Source organism: Myodes glareolus, chromosome 5, assembly GCF_982192425.1.
Source record: "Myodes glareolus chromosome 5, mMyoGla1.1, whole genome shotgun sequence".
Lineage (NCBI taxonomy): Eukaryota > Metazoa > Chordata > Mammalia > Rodentia > Cricetidae > Myodes > Myodes glareolus.
In genome coordinates, this window is record NC_142030.1 from 10,456,426 (window position 1) to 10,478,233 (window position 21,808).

Sequence of the window (21,808 nt, forward strand, 5' to 3'; positions counted from 1 at the left end):
GGCGTGTGCTACCACCCCGGCCAGTTTTAAATGCGGGAAACTGGAGGCCTGCAGTTTAGAGTCTGTTTCCAATACTGTGGAACTTGCAGTTCCTGAGCTCTGGCGTCCACAACATGGTTTTCGGGCTAGCTCCAGACCCGGTCTTGCTAAGAGCTCTCCGGTCTCAGCGGCCGCAATCCCGGGCCCCACCGCGAGGCTGCGCTACGACCTCGGGTCCCCTTCGCGCACCAAGCCGGGGCGGTCCGCGGGGGCAGGAGCGGGGAGGAGCACCGAGCAAAGGTTGTCCTCAAAGCCCAGGATCTTCTCCACAGCTCCGCGGCATCATGACGGTGGGTGCCCGGCTCCGGAGCAAGGCGGCGAGCAGCTTCGCGCGCCGGGGGCCCCTGGGGCGATCTCGCGGCGCCGGGGACGAGGAGACGGATGTCATCGTGGAGCACCTAGAGGGCGAGGACGATGACCCAGCGAGCCAGGACGATACGCGCGAGGAGGGCGGGCGACGCGCGGGGACCCCAAGCGCGCGCAGAGTGCACCTGGCTGCGCTGCCCGAGCGCTACGAGCCCCTCGAGGAGACCTCGCCAGGCGACAAGCCTAAGAAGAGGTTTCGGCGAAAACTGAAGAAGTACGGCAAGGTAAGTCCCCAGCGTCCGGCCGCCCTGATCCAGACTGAACTGGGAGTTGCGCTGGATGGAGTTGTGCCCGTCGCTGCCAGGACAGTCACTTGGAGGGTGGCGCTGAGCGCACAGGCTTAGGCGGACAGGACCCTGCTCCCGGTTGTCGCTGATGGAAACGGAATGTTGAAGCCATTAAGTGACTTGGAAACCGTGTCGCTGGTGGGACGTTGCAAGCCAGGTGCATCGATTTCCCATCCTCTCCCCGAGGCCACCCGACGACTTGAGAATGTTAGGTGATTCTGTCGTAGACGCCCAGGTTGTCCGCGGGGCCTGCTAACTCAGCCAGTACATACCTAGTGCCTGTGGAATCTCCCTGTCCCTATCACTGATCTCTGCACTTTGAACTTCAGATGTTCTGCCTGCCTTTTGCTTTGGTGGTGGGAGGAGGTGGGTGAGCAAGAGGAAGGCTGGGAATGGATAGGCAATGGAATGAGTTTCATTTCCTGGGTAAATGGTTCTGGTTCCCAGGTACCCCTGCCTGGAAGTAGAATTACTCTCTTGGCCTGGAGGAGAGGCTACGGAGTGTGTTTGTTGGGGTGCGGAGGTAGAGGAACCACAAAACTCATTGACTGTGTTCTAGTCAAAGTTCTTTGACTGACCTCCTGATTTTATGGTCCAGTCATCAGTGGCCTTCAGTGGGTGACCTTTACCATACCTGAGGCATTCAGTTTCTTGCTGGGAATTTTAGTTTATCATTCTCCTGAATGTTATGGCGTTGCTCCCTCACAAGCAGGCAATGATTAAATACTTGAAGTAAAGTGGAACTTTGAGGGTATACAGAAACTACTTGAAAGTGAATTGAGGACACGGGATCCTCCTTGGAGGCTGGCTCTTGGAGAGGTTTTGGGGTGACCATTCTGTGCTGGGCATTGTGCATACCCTAGAGGTACAAAAATGAATCTTAACAGTGGCTGGAGAGAGCCCACGGCTCACCAGGGAGATGTGGCAGAGCTCAGGCGCTGGCTCCTTCACTACATAGCAGAGAACTTAGTGATAGATTACTCATCCTGGTGAGGCTAATAAAATCAGGGACGCAGCCAGCAGTGGTGGCACACGCCTTTAATCCCAGCACTCGGGAGGCAGAGGCAGGTGGATCTCTGTGAGTTCAAGGCCAGCCTAGTCTACAAGAGCTAGTTCGAGGACAGGCTCCAAAGCTACAGCAAAACCCTGTCTCAGAAAAACAACAACAACAACAACAAAAATCAGGGACTGTTTGAAATCGCCCTGGCAAGGACTCTAGGCAGAAGAAAAGATAAGGCTTCACCACAGGAAGACAAGACAAGGAAACCCACACATGTAATCCCAGGTACTGTGGAGGGAGGGACTAGATGGTTGAAAAGGAAGGCCAGCCTGGGCTATCTATGTGACAAGATCCTATCAACAAAGAGCTCACCCCAGCTAACACTGAGGAGCCAGATCACACTAATTAGGAAGGCTATTCTAAAAAAAGTCAAAGTCCAAACATAAAGTCATAATGTTGGTGAGGATGTGGGAGACATTGAGCCTTGCACACTGGTGTTGGAGTGTGTAAGATGGTGTGCTGCTGTGGAAAGCAACTTGGAGGCACTTCTCCCAGTTGAACACAGACCTACTTTACGATCTCAGGGTTCCCCACCGAATTGAAGGCTGGCCTGGGGGGGTGTATAGCTCAGGGGGTTGAGTGCTGGCCCAGCATTCACCAAGACCTGGCTGGAGCCCTTGTGCTATATAAACCAGGTGTGGTGGTACACACTTGTAATCCCCCACTTGGGAAGTGGAGACCAGGAGATCAGCGCTCTGGATCTGGCTGTGTAGGTACGGGTGCTCGCTGCAAACCTGATAATCCAAGTTCAATCCCCAGAACCTTGGAAAACTGACTCCCACAAGTTCTCATTGACCACGAACACACTGTAGCACGCATGCACACCAAACACACTAGATAAAAGTAATTAATAATTTTGGAAAATAATTCAAAGTAATTTTTGGTTACCCTTGAGAGTTTCTGGGCTACATGACATTCTAGCTTTTTTTAAAAAATAGAGTTAAACAGTACTCAAGCAAATATTTTTTTACTTCAGTTTTTCTTGTGTATGGGTGTTTTGCCTTTATAAATGTTTGTGAAGCAAATAATTTTACACACATGTTCACAGAAGTCTCATTTACCAATGGACAAAAAGTGAAAAAAATCCAAATATATATGAGTAGATGAACAAAATATGGGCTAGACACATTGTGTAGTATTATTTAATAGCCATAAGGACTAATATTTGCTGCCGTGTGGCTCAGCAAGATGGTAAGTGGGGAAAGCCATGGCTCCCTTTCTATGAAATGTCCAGAGAGGTGAGTCCAGACAACATGATGGTGGGTGGCTTTCAGGGGCCGACAGGCAGAAGGTTGCCGACTTTGTGTATGGTTTCCTTCTAGGAAGAGAAGGTTTTGGAAGCAGACAGGACTGGTGGTTACACATCATAAAGGCATTTGATGACTCTCACTTTTTCATTTTACAAAATAACGGATGTAGAAAATAACAAAAACATGTATGTGTTTGGGGTTGTTTGTTTGCTTGCTTGCTTGTTTGTTTGTTTTTGCCTTCATGTATGTTTGTACCACTTGCCTCACGCCCACAGAGGCCAGAAGAGGGCATTGATTCCCCTGGAACTGGAGTTACAGATGGTTGTGAGTCACCGTGTGGGTGCTAGGAACTGAACCCAGGTCCTCTGGAAGAGCAGCCGGTGCTCTTAACTGTTGAGCCAACTCTCCCACTTTAGACTGGTTGATTTCATGTTCCACGAGTTGGGGGGTGGAGGATGTAAGAGAGATTTTGACATGAAAAGGGTTTTGTCTTGGTGTTGTTGTTTGTTTGTTTTTTTCTTGACCAAAACAGAGAGGGAGAGATGTGGGAAAAGCTCTGGAATGTTACACACTAGCTCAGTAGTCCCAAGAAGTCCAGATGAGATCACAGCCCAAGTGAGGGGGGTCACAAGAACCATCCTGGCTCTGCCTTCTCAGGCCAGCTGAGAAGGTACCAGGCTCCAACAAGAAGGAAGAGGACCAAGGAACCCCCATTTTCTGCAAAGCCACAAGAATAGTCCAGGCTCCTGCAGAAGATGGGGGTGGGATCCGTGCTCACCTCCGTTGCCAGGCGAGGCTTTCTTTTAGAAACGAATAGCTCCAATTATTGGCTATTACGGAATGTGTTTTCTTTTTGTTCCCATCGCTGTTAACTTCTCAGATCCTTCACCCAAGCCCCTTCCTGCTTCTATTTAAGGAAAGTTGTTGGCCTTTGTGCAACATGAAAGAGCAGGCTCACTCCTCCCGCTGCTCCACCCACCCCACCAGCATGGTCCTGCCCAGGAGCCAACCCGCACACTGTGCTGGCCCAGCCTTCTGGAAGCCTTTGTGCCTAGGCCTCTTATAGAGATCAATGTTCCCAGCTGATTTGAAAGAAATAATTGCGTTCCTGTGGCGGACATATTGCTGTTAAAATGCTATCCGCTGGGCACTGGGGGAAAAGGAAGGAACCCAAGTTGCCGGTGTTCCGTCAGAAGGCTGGCTATCGGCTACTTTCTTTATGCTCCATGCCTGAGTCCCCTCGGCAACCCTGGGAAGCTGAGGTTGGAGGCCATGAAGCTGCAGAATGAGACAGCCCTAAGAGCCGGGAGGGAGCCTTGCCCCTTCCTCTGCAGATCTGTGGGCGAGATGGATGGAACGTGCCTCAGACTCAGCTGAAAATAATAGGCCGCCCTTGCAGGCACCCCTGAGAGACACAGAGAGAAGTGTGGTAAGGAAAAGAATGAAGTTGTGTTCATCAGGAAGCTAGGAGAGGGTTGGAGGGTAAAATGGAAAGTATGGAGTAAGGCAGGTGTGGTGTTGCAGGCCTGTAATCCCAGCACTCTGGAAACTGAGTTGGAGGATCACAGATCAGAGCCAACCTGGGCAACATAGTGAGTGGAACCCTGGCTCACATGTCAAGACCTAGGTTTGACCATACCACAAAAAGAAGGGAAAAGTAGAAGAAATGTTCTCATGTTTAAACTAGGGGTCAAGAGCCAGTCCGCCAAATGTGAGAACCGCATGGTCTGGCTTTCTCTCACTGCCTGTCTCTTCCTCTATACCATCTGAGAACAATGAGGGCTGGGCTGGGGGGAAGTGCATACCAGGTCAGCATGAGAACTCAGTAAAAAGCTTGTCACATACTTAAAAACCTAGTTCTGCGGAGGTGAAGACCAGTGTAGACGAGTCTGTGAACTCGGGTTCGGAGGGAGAGCTTGTTCTACACAAATAACTGAGGTGGAGAGAAATTCAGGAAGACGCTGAGTATCGATCTCTTACACACACCCCATCTGACCAACACACATACCTGGTCATATCGAAAGTCAATACATTAGTCCATGTGGAAGGTTCTAGATGACAGGGCACCTGGCTGAGGTTCTAGAACTATATGCCGCTACCCTGTGAGGGGTGGGTTCTCTTTGGCGTCAGACAGTAACATCTATGGAGAGGTGATTTCCTGTTCTAAATCACAGGAGCATGGAGCCCCAGCCCCACTTGGGGGTGGCTGCCATCTTCTCTCCTGCTCTGGAACTCAGAAGACCCAGGCAATCGAGCCTCCTGAGCTACAATCACCAGGGTTGCTCCTGCCTGGCTCTTTGCTGTTTCCAGGAACCATCTTCCTCCCCTTCAAAGCCAGTAGTGTACCCCACCCACGTCACTCCCTCCTTCCCCCTCTGCCCTCCATCTTCTGCCTGACTCCCCCTGCATCCTTCTGCATTAGGATAGTCAGATGGGGTAGAGTCAGTCTTGACCAGTATGCAGGAGACCCCAGGGAACCTCCCATCTGGAGAAGGCTCAGCTGACTCATACTGGCAAAGTCCCTCTTGCCATTTCAGAGAATCCAGTCATGAGTTCTGAGAAGTGCGGTGTGAATCTGGGGGCTAGCCTGGCACCCTTTCCCATGCTTTCCCATCTTCAGCATCCCTAGGAGAGGTTTGTTTTATCCCAAATCCTTTTCCTTGAATAGCACCTGTGTGCTTGTTAGCTTCTTTGGTCTCTTTGCTTTGTGCTACCCAAAGCTGTGCTTTGACAGTGTTCCCGTTAATGCACTATCTCAGCAGACTCTCCTCAAATTGTAAAGCCAGAGTGATAAGTGGCTTTTTAAAAAGTGACGAGCTATGGGAAAGAGAATGTACAACTATCACTAACGTCAGGCTTCGGGTAAGCGGTTTGATTCTGGTGCTATTGTTCATGAAGGTCCAGTGTTGATGGTGGTTGCGATTGCTCCAAGCAGGGGTTTTAACACGTTTATAGAATCCTTTCCTCTCTCTTTCTCTCACACATGGACACACAGACACACACACACACACACACACACACACACACATGAACATGTCTCCTTGAGAAATGGATAAGGTGGTATCTTGAGAAGACATAGATGTACCAGTTTCTCCCACAGCTTGTCATGACCTAGTAAGGGACTGAGGGAAAGACCTTGGCTTTCTCTACAGGCTGGGGGTACCTGACTGGGGGTACACACTATAGTGTGGGGACTCTGGCATTCACACCACGGACAACTCAAGGCAGAACTCATAGGCAACTCCATAGTCTCTCTAGACATGTTTCTAGCAAGGCATTGTGGGCACAGCAACCCAGCACTGAGAGAGCCGGGACAGAGGATCAGCATGAGCGGAAGGCCAGCCTGGCTTACATGGCGCGAGCCATGTCAGCTCAGCTCCTGTGAGAGCCTGCCTCTAAAAAAGAAACCTTGCTGAGAAATAAGAAATCTCTCTGGCTGATAAATTGCCACCACAACCCCAAGCTACTCTGTAACAGAAAGAAGTCACTGTTTCTTCCGAGAGTTGACACTGTGGTCACCAGCCCTGCTGCACGTGCTGGGCACGGTTGCCAGCGCGTCCCTTGAATAAACTCCTCCATCCTCTTTACCACACAAAAGGGGCCACTACATATCCCCATTATGCAGACAAGGAAACTGAGGCCAAGGAATGTTGAGGAAAGGATGGGATTAGAACTCACTCCAGGCTGTGAGCACAAGGTCTCTTACAGACTGCTGTCATTAGAGAGAGGTCTAACATTGAGTGAAGGCTTCTGGTTCTGCAGTGAGATTTCATCGGGGAAGATTCAGCTCTGCCCGTTACTAGCTGAACAGTCTCAGAGGCATGTTAACTTCCCTGTGATTTCTTCTTTTTTAGAATTTATGTTTATCTTATGTGCATTGGTGTCCTGTCTGCATGTATGTCTGTGTGAGGGTGCCAGATTCCCTGAAACTGGAGTTACAGGCAGTTGTGAGCTGCCATGTGGGTGCTGGGAATTGAACCTGGGACCTCTGGAAGAGCAGCCAATGCTCTTAACCACTGAGCCATCTCTCCAGCCTCTGAGATTTCTTCTTGCTGATCCCTTAAGCGAAGGCTATCAAGGACATATCAGTCACCCAAGTTAGGCCAGCTTGCTCCGTGCAAGGAGAGACAATGCCATAGAGGAATTGTGGGGCACCAGAAGGTGGACGCCCCCAGCGGAGAGTGGAATGAATTAATCTGAACTGGAGTTGCCAGCATTTAAGAAACATCCAAAGTCCGAGGGGTTCTAGGCAGGGCGGAGGAGGACCTAGCAATGAGGAATGAAGACCTTAACGGTTCCAACTCTACAAGACAATAGAACCAATGGAGAGCGTTTAGGAGGAGTGCCCTATAGAGAAGGGGAGAACCAGGAGAAGATGGGTTCAGGTGATCACAGAGCTTGGGGAGGGAAAAGACAGACGCCTCCATGCCACACAGCATGGAGGTTCTAGGCATCCTTGACCAGGAAGTCCCTGAATGGTTGTGGGCAGCAACCAGTATGAGAGGGAAGAAGTGTGGCGTGGAGTCACTGTCTGGAGGCTTTTTCACTTGGATAGCAAAGAGACTGGGCAGGAGATGGCCAAAGTGACACGTGGCGTAGTCTGAGCTGGGGAATGGGCTGACAGGAAGATGAGGATGCTGCTGGAGAAGGACAGTGTGGGACACTGGGAAAAAGAGCCAGTTCGCCATGGTTACACTGGCAGGGTAGGGGAAGCCAGGAGCCAGAGCACTGGGCTTGGGGACAATAGGAGAAGATGAACAGGTCCCCAAGGCTGTGTGATTCAAGCAATGAGGACATGAACTCTACCAGTTCATAGAGATGGCTGGGGTCGGAAGAGGGAAAGGTTGGGCTGCATCTTAGAGAGGTCAACCCATTGGGCAGCTGGGGTGGCTTCTCCAGGCAACACTAGGTATCGCGGTGAGTCTCCGGATTGGAATCAAGGGTCTTCAGTGGAACCCGGCTGTGTATTCTGTAGCCAGAAAAAAAAAAAATCACAGGGCTGAAAGCCACAGGGTGGGAGAGAAGGTTCTGGTCAGTTACGTGGATATCAAAGTCACCGAGAACAACAAAAGAAGTTGGAGGTGGGAAGGGGGATACTGGGGACACAATACGGTAGATGTTATCCATTAGTGGTCTCAAAGTTCTGATGTAATTCCACTTGAGTTCCTGGCATTTGATGTCCCCTGTCCCAGCATCCACCAAAGAGGAGGAGGAGGAGGAGGAGGAGGGGAAAGGCAGCATCCAAAAAGCATTGCCTCGTCCTTACCCTCAACAAATGTAAGACTGCTCTGGAAACACAAAAGGCTTGTGCACATGCAGAACTCAGAGATGATGAAAAGTTCCGAGTTACAAACACGTGGGTCAGACAAGAGTAGGCACTAGGCGCATAGGAAGGACCAGGTGGGCTGTCTAACAAGATGCCTGAAGGAAAATTTGACCGCGCCTATGATGGCGCTCACATTTCCAGCTGGGGAAGCGGGGTGAGTTTCGGTTTAAAACAACAAAGGCGTTTTAGTTCTAGAGCTGGCCGCCTCCGTGCTGTTTCTAAGAAGGCTTGAGAGTTATCTGGAAATATGCTGTACTTGCACACACTTGGCAAGGAGAATGCCTGTTGTGAAGCAGGGGTGGGGACGCAGGGTACTACGCATGTGAAGACACGGGGCCTCCATAGTTTGCCCTGGGTCCATGAGGGCGAACAATTCTCTGCGTGTGTCACAGTGACTCGTGGAAGAGTCAACAGGTTGCCTCACCTAACTTTTGCTTTTCTCTTTCTAAAAATAGAATTTCGGGAAGGCCATAAGCAAAGGATGCCGGTACATTGTCATTGGCCTGCATGGATTTGCTGCAGCCTACTCCTCCCCGTTTGGAGTGGCCACCAGCGTGGTGTCCTTTGTGCGCTAACCGGAGCTGCAGGGGCAGGCATCACCAGAAGGCTTCTGCCCCAGGGGACAGTGTGAACCCACCAGCACTTCGGACTCGCACTCACAGGAACTCTGAAGATGAACTCTACTTTATGCTCCATTGTTGAACTGGTTGAATGTCAGGCAGAAGCCATTCCCACTCATCCGCTGAGCCACTGGGTTCTCTCGGACATGGGTGAATCCAGGGATCAGTTCTGCGGAGAGTTAGCCCGAGAACAAATTGGGAATCTGGTTAGTTTGCTTCCTGTACCGGCTAGAGCCTTTCTGGGGTACAGGTAGGCAGACTCATGGCAGGTCTGGGGTCTGAGCCATGTGGGTTGTGGGCGAGTTGTTAGGGAGGAGGATGCAGACCTCTAATGGGATAGTTGTTAGGTTCTGGGAAGGTCGAGATGGGCACGCCTTCCTTGATCCCCTCACTGAGGGCAGTGAGGGAGCTGTTTCTGATGGCTCTCTCTCCCCATCACTGCTTTACCAAGCTGTCATCGCGAGTTTAATTACAGGTTTGGGAAGACAGAAAGACGGAAACGGTCTTTGAAGACCGCCATCCTTTGAAACCCGTGTTCACAGCTGTGTGGGGACTGTTGAAAGTAGATCAGAGAGTCATTTTCATAAGTGTTTCATAACTGCACGCCTGGCAATGAGGAAGGGAGGGCAAGTTCAGAAGCAGGCTGGGAGGCTGCAACAGGTGTCTTCCGAGTCTGAACCTGGTCCAGCTACTGTGTTTGGAGTGGGCAGGACTCCTGCAGGTGTGACTGTCCACACTAGTTCACTGCTGACAGGTGCCTGACTCCACCATTTGATTGAGGAGAGAGAGAGAAGGAAAGGGGAGAAAGATAGGAGAGAGAGAGAGAGAGAGAGAGAGAGAGAGAGAGAGAGAGAGGAGAGATTACAGGTATATTTAGAGGAGCAACCAGTAAGTGAGAAATGGGCGTGAAGAAAGAAGAAGAAAAGCCAAGGACGACACTGGAGAGGCAGTGGAAGCTGTGGAGCCAGGGACGCATGCTTGTGATGGAGATTTCCTTGGGAGGGCTGGGCTGGTTGTATGTAGGACTAGGGGAAGCTGGGGGAGCAGAGGCACCATGGTGGTTAACACTTCTTAGGCCAGCATCTCAATTGGATTCAAAAAAATTAGTTAACGTAGGCATGAGTCCCAGGCTTGACACCCGCCGAGGGGGTTCCTAGACTACATTGGGTGCTGCGAGAACGAGAGAAGAACCCCTCTAAAGGGTAGGATGTCTGGGACGCTGCACTGCTGGGTCTCACAACTGTTTCTAAAGTTGCTCATAAAGATCCCTTTTACCATGACCCTTGGGCAACCCCACAGCAGGCCAGGATTTCAACTTTGCTTCTAGAGAATTCAAGATCCAGAGCAGTCCTTGGGACCACTTTGCAGGATCAGCTTGTTAGCCTAGGAGACACAAAGAAAGCCAAGATGCTCGTGCCTCGCCCACTGGGTCCAACCATCAGGCACTGGTGGCTGAGGAGGGTGGAAAGACAGAAGAGGAGCAGGTGGAGGAGACAGTAGCGGTTGCCCACTTAGACTCAGCCTCCCCTCTGGAGGCTTCTATTGAATTCCCAGTCCCTGGAACCAGGAAATAGGTGGTCTTGCTTTATCCCTAGTAGTACAAGCAGGTTATATGCAGGTTCACACATGTGATGGGATGATGCTTGCCTGGTAGTCCAAGGATGGAAAATGGAAAGGTGAATAGGAGAAAAAGCCAATGCAGCTGACTGGAAAGAATCAGGAATGGGAAGCTTGCAAGATGCCTCCTCTGCCCCCTCCTGATAGTGGAGAGTCCCAGGGAGCCCACGACATCCTGCTAGGTAGGGAGAAGTGTGACCCAGGGACGGGATGAACAATCAAAGGTGCTTCCCTCCCCTGGGAGTCTTCCCCCCCCCCACCTCCCAAATTGGAAAATCAGCACAGCCAGGTACGTCTGGCCCTGTGCCTCTCCAAGTCTGGCTAAGAATTAACTCAGAAACAGCCAAAGTCAAAAGCTAGTCCTGGGACTAGTCAGCTCGCCGGAAGGTGAACTTCGACTGGAGCAGACTGTTTGATCTCATCCCATGTGTGGGACTCGTGGTTCATGTTGTAGGCCGCCCTTTGTTGCTTTCCTGTGTTTCCTTGTTTGGCAGCAGGGCCCACACCCTACTGCAACTGAATTTAAGAGCTTAGCTTTCCCATTACTGACATCCAACATTTTTTTTTTCCTGTATCCCTATCTTGTCTTGTGGTGTAAATAAAAGCCCCAGATTGTCTGGTTTTCCTATGTGTCAAGGACTGTGCCTTCCCTTGCTCTTTCCTGGGGCTCCAGCAGGACCTGGGAATGCGGAACAGTGGGTGATCGACCCTGGACCCCACACACCTGCAGTGTTAAAGGCTTCATTCTTTAGAATCCCCCAGGACAGACTCTAGGGTGGGGAAGCCACAGCCCTGTTTCAAATGAAAAATTTCCAGAACCTTTGACTTCAGTGTGGAGCCAGAAGGCTGCACTCTCCACAAGCAAGATGCTTCTGATCTCTGCCTGGGTTGGGAAATGCCTCAGCTAATGGGGCTCCAGGGAGGGAGACTGTGCCAGCAGAGCGGGCCCTAAGTGACAGTCCAGGCTGGCATGTTGGCACACACGGCTGCTCACTGAATCCTCACAGAAGCAATGGTAGAGGTCAAGCAAATAGGCAAACAGGCAATTGGACTTGGGTAGCCATCGGCTTATCTGGTGAGGCAGGTTCAAGTGCCTACCTGTTGGGAATGGCATAGACCTAGAGTAGAGTTCTTTCTTACCTGCAGTGACGGAGTTGAGTCTTTTGCCACCTTGGAATGCCATCCCATCCCCCCCCCCTCCTAAGATGTTTCTCTGTCCAGCACTTGTGTCTGATCAGAGAAGTACCAAATGACATCTGTGACCAAGAAGCAAGACTGGGATTCAGACTTTGGTGGCTTTCAGGGATCCCTGTGGCCATGGAACCATGTTTCAATGTTCCATTAGGCCAGTGCTTCTCAACCTTCCTAATGCTGTGATCCTTTAATACATACAGACCCTCATGTTGTGGTGAACCCCAGCCATAAAATGGTTTTTGTTGCTGCTTTATAACTGTAGTTTTGCTACTGTTATGAATCATAATGTAACTGTGTCTGTGTCTGTGTGTGTGTGTGTGTGTGTGTGTGTGTGTGTTTTATGGTCCTAGGCGACCCCCACGAAAGGGTCATTTGACTCCCCAGAGGGGTCACGACCCATAGGTTGAGAACTGCATTAGGCAGCCCCAGTTCAGAGTTTGTTTTTTGACTATTGTTCCTGGCTCCGCCTCTGCAGAAAAGCAAAGAAGTGAAGACATACATTATCTAAGAGTTTCCTGACAAACTTATTTAGGATCAAATGTAGACACAGGTCAGATCCAAGGAGTGGGAGACAGGACCCCCTTGATGTCGCTGTAAAGGCTGTCTGTCTTTCAGGGACGCAATGCTTTTCCCAAAAGGCAAATAAGAGGAAAAAAAGCTTTAGCTCCTTTAATCATTTGTAGAAAAAGGTGGAGGAATAAATCCTGGGTTTTGTTTTTAAATTTGGAGGCAAAGTTGTTTTTGAGCCAAATCACTCCACTGCACATCACAGCCAAAGGGAAGGCAGATCTTAAAATCTCCCATGGGGCCTGGTGCCAAAACCTAGCAGGAACACCAGGCAGAGCAGAGCTCAGGGGGCGGGGCAGGAGAACAAAGGCCTATTGGCAGGGCCGGTGCCAAACCTGCCCCCCTGTGGGGGGGGGGCTTGGAGCTCCGACCTGCATCTCCAGCTCCTGAGGGAGCCTTGTTGGTACCTTGAGGACTGACTTGGCTTTTTAAAAAGGTTTTTCTCAGGTGATTTCCTCTTCTGTCCCTGGTGGCAAGGCTTGAAATAGATGCATCTAGTTCAAAGCGGACCGAAGTCTAAGCCAGGACTGGCGTGTTGATCAGCAGTGGAATGCTCGCCTGGTGTGTACAATTCTCGAGTTCTGTCCCCAGTACTGCAGTAAACATATAAGTAAAGAAACAGATTGAGTAGATTATTAATTAAATAAACATCAGAGCCAAAGGACTGGGTGGAAATTAAGTTGAAGGGCCACACTTCCTTCACTGGCTCTTCAAAGCCAGGGTAAATGATTTCCACCTGGGACTCACTCCCTTCACTCCTGATTGAGATAAACAACTTATTTTTGGTTTTGGCTTGTTCCAAGAAGTCCAGAGTTGTCTCAAAGGGAGAACGTGGTGAGAAAATGTGGGGAGGTAACGAGTGGGAGGGAAATAATAGAGGCCAAGCAGGACAGAAATCAGAAAGCGTCATGAGTCAGGCTTGGTGGAGCACAGCTTTCATCCCAGTACTTGGGAGGCAGAGGCAGGAGGATGTCTGTGAGTTCAAGGTCAGCCTGGTCTACAGAGAGAACCAGAACTACGTGGAGAGACCCTGTCTAGAAAAGAAGAAACCACTATGTTCTTGTGTGAAATTGTCAAACTTAATTTTAAAAAATGAAAAAAAAAAACTCACAGTGTTGAGATCACCTCATTTGCTATTTATTCATTTTAAGCAGGAAATTGTCTATTAAACATGCTTACAAATTTATCTTCTTTAACTGCTATGGTGAGGAGAAACTAGCGTACAAGTTAATTAGGAACTTTCTCTATAACTAGTATCCTCTAAACAAAATCAGGCTTGAATGTGTCTTCCGGTATTTAATTTAACTGGGTCTTCATTTAACTGGGTGTGCAAGCCATCCATGGAGGCCATGGGCCCTCTCTGGCATCTGCTGTGTTGGTCACAGATCTGGTACAGGAATCAGAGGAGAGAGCTAAGCTTCATGTACAACCCAAGTTCAGAGATGAGGTGCTGAGAACGTGTGGGTGTTTGTAATTCACTTGGTGCTCAATCTCATCCTCAAGCATCACATACAAGGTTTATAGATGGGCAAAGGGGAAACTCAGAAACTCGTGGAAGGCAGCTCCGGTGCTGCATCCACGTGTGCCGCTCAATTCTGTTTTTTGATCGGTTGGTTGGTGGTGGTTGTAACAAAGTATCCAAGAAAACAAGTTACGGGCATAAAGATTGGTTTTGACTCCTGGCTTCAGAGTTCTCATGTGAGTTTTAGGACAGTGGCAAGAATGTCAGGGGGAAAAAAAACCCACTTACCTCAGGTAGCCAAAAAGCTGAGAAGAGACACAGGACAGGGTCAAGTTACACCCTCCTAGGACCCTACACCCTACTCTCCAACACCTCCAGTAATACCATCAAACTGTATCCATTGTTGTTAAACCCACCAATGATGTCAGTCCTCATGACCCTTCATTTCCCCAGAGACCCACCTCTGAATGTTTCTGCACTGGGAGCTGTCCCTGTTGGGAAGACAAAGGCGCAAACACCCGCCGAGGCTGAAGCCAGGACTTAGACACAGCTGCCTCTCCTTTCCATTTTTACTGAGGCTCCAGCTGCCTCCAGATACCCGGCGGAAGTGAGGTTTCTTTGTCGCGTTTATTTCTTTTTCTGAGATGGGAGTCTTACACTGCAACCCAGGCTGGTCTGAAACTCACTGTGGAGACCTCCTGGGCCTCAAACTTGTGGTGATGCCCTTGCCTTCATTTCCTGGAGCTGAGATTGCAGATAGGAAGGAGTCAGTACAGCCAGTTAGAGGAGCTTTCGAGGCAGTCTCACCCCAACAAATCCCCAGTCACATTACTGTTATTCAAGCAGTTAGGGTGTCTCTAGGAAAGACTGATTTGCTAACCAGGCTGTCATAGTCTGTTGTCTGACAGCCGGCATAGAGCAAGCCACGAATCTAGGTTAAGGAAGGGGTATATGATCCCAAGCGGGTGAAATTCAATTGGCTTCACTGATGCTCTGTGACTGGTCGTTTTGCTCCCTTTGTTCATCCCAGGGGCCTCATACCCAAGCCCCCAAGACTGCAAGAAGCCACCTGTGTAACCGGACGGATGGTGCTGGCACCAGACAACTTGGCTTCCAATCTTCAAGGCCAGTGATCTTGTACATTCTTCAGCTTCCTCAACTTTCAGGATTTGTTTCGGCTCCTTTGCAAAGTAGAGTAAACAGTGTCTACTTGCAAGGTTTGTTGGGAAAGATAAATATGAAGGGTATTTCCTGGCACTAAAGAGAGAGCTCAGTAGTAGAATTGCCTTGCCTGCTCGAGACCCTGGCTTCCATTCTTCCCTACTGAAAAACAAAGCAAACCAACAACAGCTCTGGTGTGGAGGCTCAGTGGGTAGGAGTTTGCTGTGTAAGAACGCAGACCTGAGTTCAGATCCCACACCTATGTAAAAAACTAGGCATTGCTGCACAGGAGCCTGTAACCCAGCACCGTGGAGGGCCGAGACACGAGGTTTGTTGCAGCTTGTTGGCTACCAGTCTAGCTCCAGCTTCAGTGAAAGACCCTGTCTCAAATAAATGAGATGGAACACGATAGAACAAGAACATGGGATATCCTCCTCTAACATCCACACCTGCATTACGCACACACACACACACACACACACGCACGCACACACATACACAGGCACACAGGCACACATGCATAGACAAAAACAGTGTATAGGATACAGCATATACTTATTGTACCGTGCTTTCCTTCAGCAGCCTCTCCAAGCCAGGTATTCTCTCCACTTGCCCCCTCCGGTGGGAGGGAGGGAACGGGGCTGCAAGCAGGTGAGGTAGAGCCAGGGGACAGAAGAGAAAGGAGGAGGGAGACAAACTGCCTGTCTGGTGCAGGTTCATGATCTGGATGGGGGACCCAGCTAACTCTTTGCTTGAGAACATGCAGGCTGGAACAGCAGTAGGTGGGCTGTGCTCGCGTTCGTGTGTGTGTGTGTGTGTGTGTGTGTGTGTGTATGAGAGAGAGAGAGAGACAGACAGACAGACAGACAGACAGACAGACAGAGAAGGAGGTGCCAGAACAACAGGGGTAGAGGTCAGAGAAGCAGGAGCAGGGGTCAGAGCACCAGGGGTGGAGGTCACAGCACCAGGGGTGGGGGTCACAGCGGCAAGGGTGGGGATCAGAGCACCAGGGGCAGGGGTCAGAACAGCAGGAGACAGGTTCAAATCCCCCAGGATAGTTTGTTCGAGGCAGTTGGTCTCAGTTAGGCACCCAGATGAGGAACGACTTTGGCCTAAACCTATTCTCATTTGTCTCTAACCTTATTTCTATACACCCATATCTGGCTTATCTATTGCTACAACGAAACATCATGGCCAAAAAGCAAGTTGGGGAGGAAAGGGTTTATTTGGTGTATGTTTCCACATCACAATCAAAGGAAATCAGGGCAGAATCCCGGAGGCAGAAACTGATGCAGAGGCCATGGAGGCCTTCGCTTACTGGCTTGCTCAGCCTGCTTTCTTATAGAACTCAGGACCACCAGCTCAGGGATAGCACCACCCACAATGGGCTGGACCCTCCCCCATCAATCTCTAATTGAGAAAATGCCCTACAGGTTTGCCCAACTTTATGGAGGAAATCCTTCCCCACCCCCTCTGTATCCCTGGCTGTCCTGGAACTCACTCTGAAGACCAGGCTGGCCTCTGTCTGCCTCTTTCTCCCAAGAGCTGGGATTAAAGGTGTGGACCATCACCACCTGGCAATGGAGGTATTCTCTTAATGAATTGAGTTTCTCTCCTCTCAAATGACTAGTTTGTGTCAACATAAAACCCTCCAGCTCAGGGGCCCACAGGAAACCATCTCCCAGGAGAAGCAAGCAGGACTGAACTGGGGAAGGAGATGGGCTGTTGTGCCCACCACACAGGGAGCCCTGAAGTTAGTTGGCCATCGAGATGATTTGGCCATGCCCGTGCACCCTACCCTGGCTGTCCATGCCTGAACTGCTCTGGCAAGAACCTGTAGGTTCTGTAGGGGAGGCCCTGGAGCAATGCTTATAAGACCCTTCTCACTGAACAGCGTCCCTTGCTTCTTCGTAAGAGTGGGTGGCCCTGTCCTGTACTTCATAGTGGCCCTGACATCTGACTCCTCTCTGTGGGAGATGGGCCAAGAGATTCAGCTTCTTTGTCAGTTTGCCTACCGGACAAATGGGGTTGTAACATGTGTTGGCATTATCAATGGGCCTCAGGGACAGAGTCTTCTGTCTGGTGTAACAGTTACACAGTCCAGTGTGGGGAGTGTGCATCTATGAGGTTCAAGGGTCTTCAGGAGAGGCCCCCCTGTCCCATTAGGCAGTGGGGAGGGACATTCCAGTCCATTGCCGAAGTCCAAGGGTGTGGCTGGACTAGGTGCCCAGGGACTGGCAGGGAGAGGACAGGACTTTCCAGGGTTCTGCACCGACCTTGGCAATGGGAGGTAATTCCGGCCAGTTCTGTGTGTTCTTTTAGCCACCCCCAGCCTTGAAGCCTTGGAATTGGATGACAGGAAAGTTCATTCCAAAACCTTGGCCTTGGCAGCCAGGGAGTGGGGGAACAATAGTCCTGACCTGGAGGCCCCGTGGGTGGGGGGCCCTGGGCCGAGGGGTCACCTGGGCCGCTTGTCAGGCTGTCCCATGTGAGTGGGAATCTGAGCAAACTGGCCCCCAAAGAGAAACCCCATTCCCACCTGGTCTCAGCTTCAGCACGTGATCTGAGCACTGCGAGGGATGGGCTGTGTGACTCTGGCTGCCCTATACCTCTCTGGTCAGGTACCATGTCTGGTAGAACAGTGGGGCCGAAGCGGAACACCCAGCCTCTCCTAGCTGCTTTGCCAGCTTCCGCTACGCTACACCATTGCTTATCTGCTGCCTCTTCTAGGTGTCCACTTCCTGTTCTGCCCCCTCTTGACTCCTTAAGATGTGCCCAAGGCCACAGCGACAATCATGCAGCCAGTGGCCTGCTTTCATCTGGGCCCCAGGGAGGAAGCAGAACAATGGAATCAGGTCCTTGGCAGCCTATGCCCACCAAGGGGCCAAGGGGCCAAGGGGCGGTGTCTGTATTGTTTTTCTGGGCTGTTGTTTTCCCAACTGCACTCATCCTGAGCAAAGTCCCCAAGCAGGAAGACTGCCTGAAGCTGCAGCCTCTCCCCTATCCCTGCCCCTCCCCACATCCCACCTCATTCGCTTCTATTGCTATCAAAAACCCCAGTGGCTCTGGACAAACTGAAGGCCGCTGCATCTGATCAACCTCCCTTCCCGGGGCTGCTGTGAAGCCATCTTTGCCCTGGGGTGACATTGTGTGACCCATCTCCATACTTGCTTCTCTAAAGTTCACTGTCCTTGGTGTTATTCCCCAGCCTGTCTTCCTGTGTAGCTGGCTGGGGGTGGGGCGGGGTGCAGAGAAGGAAGAAAATTAATAACTTGACTCTTTTCCTCTGTTTTGTGGTTCATCTTCCTTTTTTTCAGCGGCGGCCGGGGGTGGGGGGTGTCTTTAAGACGAGGTTTCTCTGTATAACAGCCCTAGTGCCCTAGCTGCCCTGGAACTAGCTCTATAGATCAGGCTGGCCTCAAACCTGCCTCCAACTCCACCTGCCTCCAACTCCCGAGTTCTGGGATTAATTTTTCTTTTGATAGATGGTCCTATATAGCCCGGGCTGGCCTTAACCTCTCTATGAAGCTAAGGATGACCTTGAACTCCTGATCCTCCTGCCTCCGCCTCCTAAGAGCTAGGGTGACAGTAGGGTGCCACCGAGCTCCAGTCATTATGAGTTAGTTTAAAGGAAGCTTGGTGGCACATCGCAAGCCGTATTTGTTTTGGGGACAAAGTGATAACTGAGGTGCTTATTGACGTACTGAAGCTCACACCAGCCCCCAGGTTCACTCAGCACCCGTGGCTCCTCTTAGCTCTGCTCAGCCCTCCCCTTACTCTATGGGGTGGGGGTGGACATGGGGATCCCTTCCTTTCCTCCAGCTTCTGATGCCCACATGACTGTCATTTTGGCCACACACTCTTTAGGTTCCCTCTCTCTCTTTGCCCTCTCCTCTCATGGCTGCCTTCCTGTTCAGTCTACTGCTTTTTCCTCTCTGCTCTGGACAATTCCAGATGCCTCTGCTACGACTGTCCCTCACATCTACAATGAAAACCATCTCCTCAACAACACGGGGCAGTCATGCCCCCATTTCATTCAGGAGAGCAGGTGGGCTCTGGGAGCCCTGGGAACATCCTGCCAGCTTCCAGCAAGGCCCTCTCTGTCACTGCTAACAGCACTAGAGAAGTAATTCTAAATGTCTGTGTTGCCGTCAGGGGACCCTGGCCAGGGGTGTACACAATGGGTTTAGACAGCACAGAGGTGCCTTTGCTTACACCTCAAGGATTTGGTCATAGACTGCCCTAGGTGTAGACAAACAGATTTAAGTTCCCTGAAGAAGGTTTTGTAAACTGATTACCACTTCCTGATTGTAGAGAGTGGGAATGTTGCAGATCCAAACCCAACATTCTCTTGGGCTATTTTTAGTTCGGCTAATACAAATTTAGCACTCACCTCTACACCTGACCTGATATTCTTTTGAGTATCAGGTAAACTTTTGAAATGTATCATTAACTTAGCGTACTACTGGCTTCTGCCACCCTGAAAAGGAAGAATGCCATTGGATAACATCTGAGACTCCCACTCCCACCCCCATAGACACTTTGATGTGAATAAACTCTCTTACCCTTCTGAAGTGGAAATTATGTTTGGCCTTCTTTGCCTTGACAGTGAGAATTTGGAAGATTTGTCCTGTGTGCTGTCTGGCCTGACTCAGCAACAGCAGCAAGGTGTCTACTGGGGATGTAGGAGAAATAGCAGGGGTGTAGAGGAGGGAGAGCATGGGAGCTGGGGCTGAGGGTCATGGGATCAGGGAAGGGCAGTCTGGCAGACCCTGTGGACCCAGTATTGGCAGACTATGACAGAGCCCCAAGGGCAGGGACCCTCATTAGCCCACTTCCAAGATGGCACATGTTGGGAGGAAGGGATCACCTGTTCAGAACCCGGTGTGTATCTGATCCCATGCCAGGACCTTGCTCCTGATCACCTCTTAAAGGAGCCACCAGAATTCTAGAGGGTTCACATTTACGCTATAGCAATGATGTAATTGTAAATATATACCTGCTCTCGGCTCTCAATCCCTGTCTCAGCTTTCTGAAACTCTGCGTATTTCCCGAGCCGTAGAAGAGCTGAGCACATCGGTAGGTCTCATAGTTGACCTTTGACCCTGGGTCCTGATGCTGGCACCCGAGGCCTTTGTGACTTCCAGGGTGACTTGAGTGTCTGACACAGAATTCTGCATCCCTTGGTCCTTCTTGGGTGCCTGGAGCATGTGACATCCTAGCGAGGAGATTCTGGGTCGGCTCCTGGATAGGGCGGGGGGCTGATCCTGAAAAGGACAAAGCACAGTTAGAAGCTTGGATGAGTCAGTGCCAACCCCTGTTCTCTGGGGAAGGGACTGAAGACTGAGTTAATCACTGAACAAGCATGTAGAAAAGCCCCCGAACAGCAGCACTTGGAGAACCTGGCCATGTGTTGAGAGGGTGGTGTCCTCCAACTCCTTGGGGACATAACTCCTGCACCGAGCCTTCCAACTTTATTCCACGCAGCTACCTAATAGATGACTCACGCCTCGCCACACCACTCATTAAGATAATAGTCCACCCAGCGGAGTGTCTTCCTGAGTCAGTGAACAAGTTCCTCAAACTCACGGGGTCATGCGAACCCTGATTTATATAGCCACTTAGTCAGCAGTATGCCTGATACCCCACTTACTACTTACAGTGGGGTCTGAGGTTGGGGGCCAGCTGGTGAGACTAACACCTTAGCCTGAGGGAGCTAATTCTACACCAGTAATATCAGAATGGAACTGAGTGACAGACTTCACCTATGGTTGTCACTGGAAGACTGCACACATCTGCCGTCAGAAGTGTGCAGTGCTGGGTGAGAGAGAGAGGGGAATCGCTATTTTTACTTTTTTCTATCTCTTCAACAAAGACCGAGCAGTGTAGACAGTCTTGTGAGGAGAAATTAGCAAACCAGATGCGGAGTCCTCTGCCACCGTAGGTGCTGGGAATCTCAGCTTTCCCGATGTCCCAATATGAGAGCGTCTGCTTAGGACCTCTTGCAGAACCCCCGGGACATTGTATCTTGGGAAGCAGGTATCACAACTTTGTACCCCACCACAAGTTGGGAGGGATGACTCCATGGTAGCCTAGGTCACAGTGTGGTCACACCTTGCTTCCTAGTGACAGATGACAAAGAGCTGACAGCACAGACACCATGGACAAAGCAATATAGGGGAGGCCAGTCTCCAGTGCAGAGCAGGGAAGTGTGACAGAGGATAGGAGAGCCTCGGGAAAGTGCCCAGGCAAGCAAGAACTGCAGCAAGCTGCCAGAGAAGCAAAGCTTCCGGGAGGACAGAGGGCAGAGGGCAGACGGCGGAGGGCAGAGGGCAAAGGGCAGATGGCAGCCACATTTAGATTGAGAAGCCAGAGTGCCTGAGTTGCAATGCAGGCAGAAATTGAAGTTCCATGTGGACATCAGTTAGCAGGCAGCGGATCATCTGACGGGGTCTAAAGCAGAGAAGGGGTGACCATAGGATCCAGCACATGGTCTGAGAAGGCCCACCTCGAGCCATGGATACAGGACAGTCTGGGTCAGAGCTGGGGAGGGATAGAAAAGAACACTGGGTCGACAGAGAGGGAGGGGTGTGGAGAATGACAGGCCTGTGTCCTGGGTAGTGGGCAAGACAGGCGCAGGGCTGCAGTAGGGAGAAACAGGGTGAGCATTCTCTGAGCTGAGGTCCATGGCCACTGTTTGTTTAATGTGCACAGGGCCTCTAGACTGGGCCAGAAGCGCAACAGGGGAGGCCATGGGTTTTCTGTGGCAGCTGCAGTGTTTTCTCTCTTCTTGCTGTCTTCTTGGAGCCTGGATGGTCACGTGACTGACCCAGACCCTGGTCTCAGCCTCCCCAAGGGA

At 50.8% G+C, this 21,808-nt stretch overlaps 1 protein-coding gene and 1 long non-coding RNA gene across 2 annotated transcripts; one reads left to right on the forward strand and one right to left on the reverse strand.

Moving 5' to 3' along the window:
- Positions 1 to 272: 272 nt before the first annotated feature.
- Positions 273 to 11,201, forward strand: C5H1orf115 (chromosome 5 C1orf115 homolog). Its single transcript, XM_048439509.3, has 2 exons — positions 273 to 629; positions 8,784 to 11,201. Exons 1-2 carry the CDS (start codon positions 324 to 326, stop codon positions 8,901 to 8,903), a joined length of 426 nt encoding a protein of 141 aa, XP_048295466.1. The 5' UTR covers positions 273 to 323; the 3' UTR covers positions 8,904 to 11,201.
- A 1,201-nt stretch (positions 11,202 to 12,402) lies between these two features.
- LOC146894809 (uncharacterized) lies at positions 12,403 to 20,218 on the reverse strand. The gene is made up of 2 exons (XR_015001225.2): positions 19,949 to 20,218; positions 12,403 to 12,919 (listed from the first exon to the last, which is right to left on the reverse strand). It is a non-coding gene; the product is annotated as an uncharacterized LOC146894809 (long non-coding RNA).
- Between the last annotated feature and the right edge of the window lie 1,590 nt (positions 20,219 to 21,808).